Source organism: Borostomias antarcticus (assembly GCF_949987555.1).
Source record: "Borostomias antarcticus genome assembly, chromosome: 18".
NCBI lineage: Eukaryota > Metazoa > Chordata > Actinopteri > Stomiiformes > Stomiidae > Borostomias > Borostomias antarcticus.
In genome coordinates this window covers 13511964-13514463 of record NC_140251.1, presented here as the reverse complement: position 1 = coordinate 13514463, position 2500 = coordinate 13511964, and the positions used below count along the sequence as shown (strand labels likewise).

Here is a 2500-nt window from a genome sequence, read left to right as displayed (position 1 = left end):
TCTCTCCCTCTCTCCCCCCTCCCTCCCTTCTGTCTCTACTAACCTGTGATCCGCGGTGGCCTCTCTTGTGCTCCCATTCTGAGTAGGGCATCTGTGGGGAGACAGAGGGAGAAGAGGGGGATTCAGACCCTTGTACGTCTTCCCTGTTCCCCCCGGAGGAGAACGCCTCCTCGCCCCGGAGCTCCTCCCACCACAGCCTGGTAGGCCAGCGGAGGCCGGGGCCTTTTGATATTTCTCTAGTTACCAGGCGGCGTGTACCCCCCCTCCTCCCTCTCCTCCTCTTCCTCCCCCTCTCCTCCCCCTCCTCCCTCTCCTCCTCTTCCTCCCCCTCTCCTCCTCCTCCTCCCCCCTCCCTCCACCCCCCAACATGCCTCCTAACGCGGGACACGGCCTCCCCCCGTCCCCCAACATGAGCCTGCCTCCTAACACAGGGGAACGCCCCTCCCCACCCCCAACCCCCCCCCCCCCCCCCCAACATGAGCCTGCCTCCTAACACAGGGGAACGCCCCTCCCCACCCCCAACCCCCCCCCCCCCCCCCCAACATGAGCCTGCCTCCTAACACAGGGGAACGCCCCTCCCCACCCCCAACCCCCCCCTCCCCAACATTAGCCTGCCTCCTAACACAGGGGAACGCCCCCCCCCCCCCCCCACCCCCCTCCCCAACATGAGCCTGCCTCCTAACACAGGGGAACGCCCCTCCCCCCCCCAACATGAGCCTGCCTCCTAACACAGGGGAACGCCCCTCCCCACCCCCCCCCCCCTCCCCACCATGAGCCTGCCTCCTAACACAGGGGAACGCCCCTCCCCCCCCCAACATGAGCCTGCCTCCTAACACAGGGGAACGCCCCTCCCCACCCCCCCCTCCCCAACATGAGCCTGCCTCCTAACACAGGGGAACGCCCCTCCCCACCCCCAACCCCCCCCCCCCCAACATGAGCCTGCCTCCTAACACAGGGGAACGCCCCTCCCCACCCCCCCCACCCCCCTCCCCAACATGAGCCTGCCTCCTAACACAGGGGAACGCCCCTCCCCACCCCCCCCCCCCCCTCCCCAACATGAGCCTGCCTCCTAACACAGGGGAACGCCCCTCCCCCACCCCCCCCTCCCCACCCCCCCCTCCCCACCCCCCCCCCCCCCCCCCCCCCAAACATGAGCCTGCCTCCTAACACGGGGGCTTTTCCAGCACAGCGCCTAACATCTCCCTCTGCCCTCCCCAGCGGTGCCGTGACCCACTGCAGCTGTGCTCTGCCCTCTGCTCAGCATGACAGCCTTGTTTATGATCCGGGGGTTCATTTCCAGTGAGGCGAGGAGTGCTCAGGCTTGGGTGGGAGTCTGAGTGGAGATACGGGGGGGGGGGGGGTTTGGAGCTGCTGTGTTCAGCAGCGTTGGCCCCGCGCTGCGTTTTTTCCCACAGTGCAGCGGAGATCTAAACAAAGAGTGTAGTTGACTTCCTGTGTCCTTATCAACGGGGAGGGAGCGCAATCAGTGGCAGTAAATCAACCCGGGTCCGCGCCAGACTCCGTGTGCCACGGTTAACCCCCCCCCCACCCTCCCCCCTCAGTCAGAGCTCCAGCAAAGCGGAAACATTCTGGTCCCACCACTACAGCAACTCCGCCCCCAGCCCTCACAGGCTGACGAGGTTATGACCAGCAAGCTGTCTCCCTCTGGGTCTGAACGCTTGAAGAGACGACAGACCCCCCTCGGAGCAGGTCTGCGTCCGACATGTTTTGTCTTTATGTTTAAAAACTTTCATCAAAAGTCTCCCCCTCTCCGTTCCAGCTTAGCTCAGAGCTGCCGAGCAGAGAGCTTCTCACAGTACGTCCGCAAAAATGCCTGTCTGAGGCGTTCCGTCACGTGTCGACTGTCGACGCTCTCACGCATTAAAATGATCAGACTGTAGTTGTCCGCCTTGGTGTAAAGTCAGCCAGCGTTCAGCCGTGTAAAAAGGTTGATGTATCAACATGCAAATGTCCGAGGACGCCGGTAGCGGCCGGGCCAGTGAGCCGCTTGTCTTGTCTCTCATGCCTCTCCGGCGATGAGGGCTTTAGCGGCGGCCGGCGGCCCGTTCCAGTAGGGGCCCCTGGTATCAGCGAGGCGCTCTGAGCGCAGACACACAGTCAGGCCTGGAGTCTTACATAACTTCGCCTTTCATCTCTGGGCAGCGTGAGCCTCCCTCCAGCCAGACACATTTCTACACTTCACTCTTTGATCTCTGTGAAACAAAACCAAAAAAAGCACCCTATCGAATCAAAGGACAGAATTAAACATGAGTGGAGGAGATAGAGACCCTATTTTTATTTTTTTTTACAGGGCGGCTTCATTGGCCACCGTGGACTTGAACTTCTCAGAGAGGCTTCTCTCTGAAGTTTGAGAAAGAGGGTTGCGTAACTGAACTCCCAAACGCGCTGCACCTCCGTGTTTGTGTGGGGATATCCCCACTGTCCCTCCGCTCTCTCAAACTGTCACCGACAGTAGAGTCAACTGATGTCACCAACACTG

The 2500-nt window shown here is 61.8% G+C and overlaps 1 protein-coding gene across 1 annotated transcript in view; it reads right to left on the bottom strand.

Annotated features, from left to right (window-relative positions):
* Positions 1–2500, bottom strand: part of LOC311320914 (cGMP-inhibited 3',5'-cyclic phosphodiesterase 3A-like) — a gene marked incomplete at both ends in the record, with an annotated part of 94754 nt that overhangs the window by 41292 nt on the left and 50962 nt on the right. Inside the window, one exon of the mRNA XM_084452781.1 lies at positions 44–91. Within this exon, the coding sequence (XP_084308907.1) occupies positions 44–91 (48 nt within the window). The remainder of the gene's footprint in view (positions 1–43; positions 92–2500) is intronic.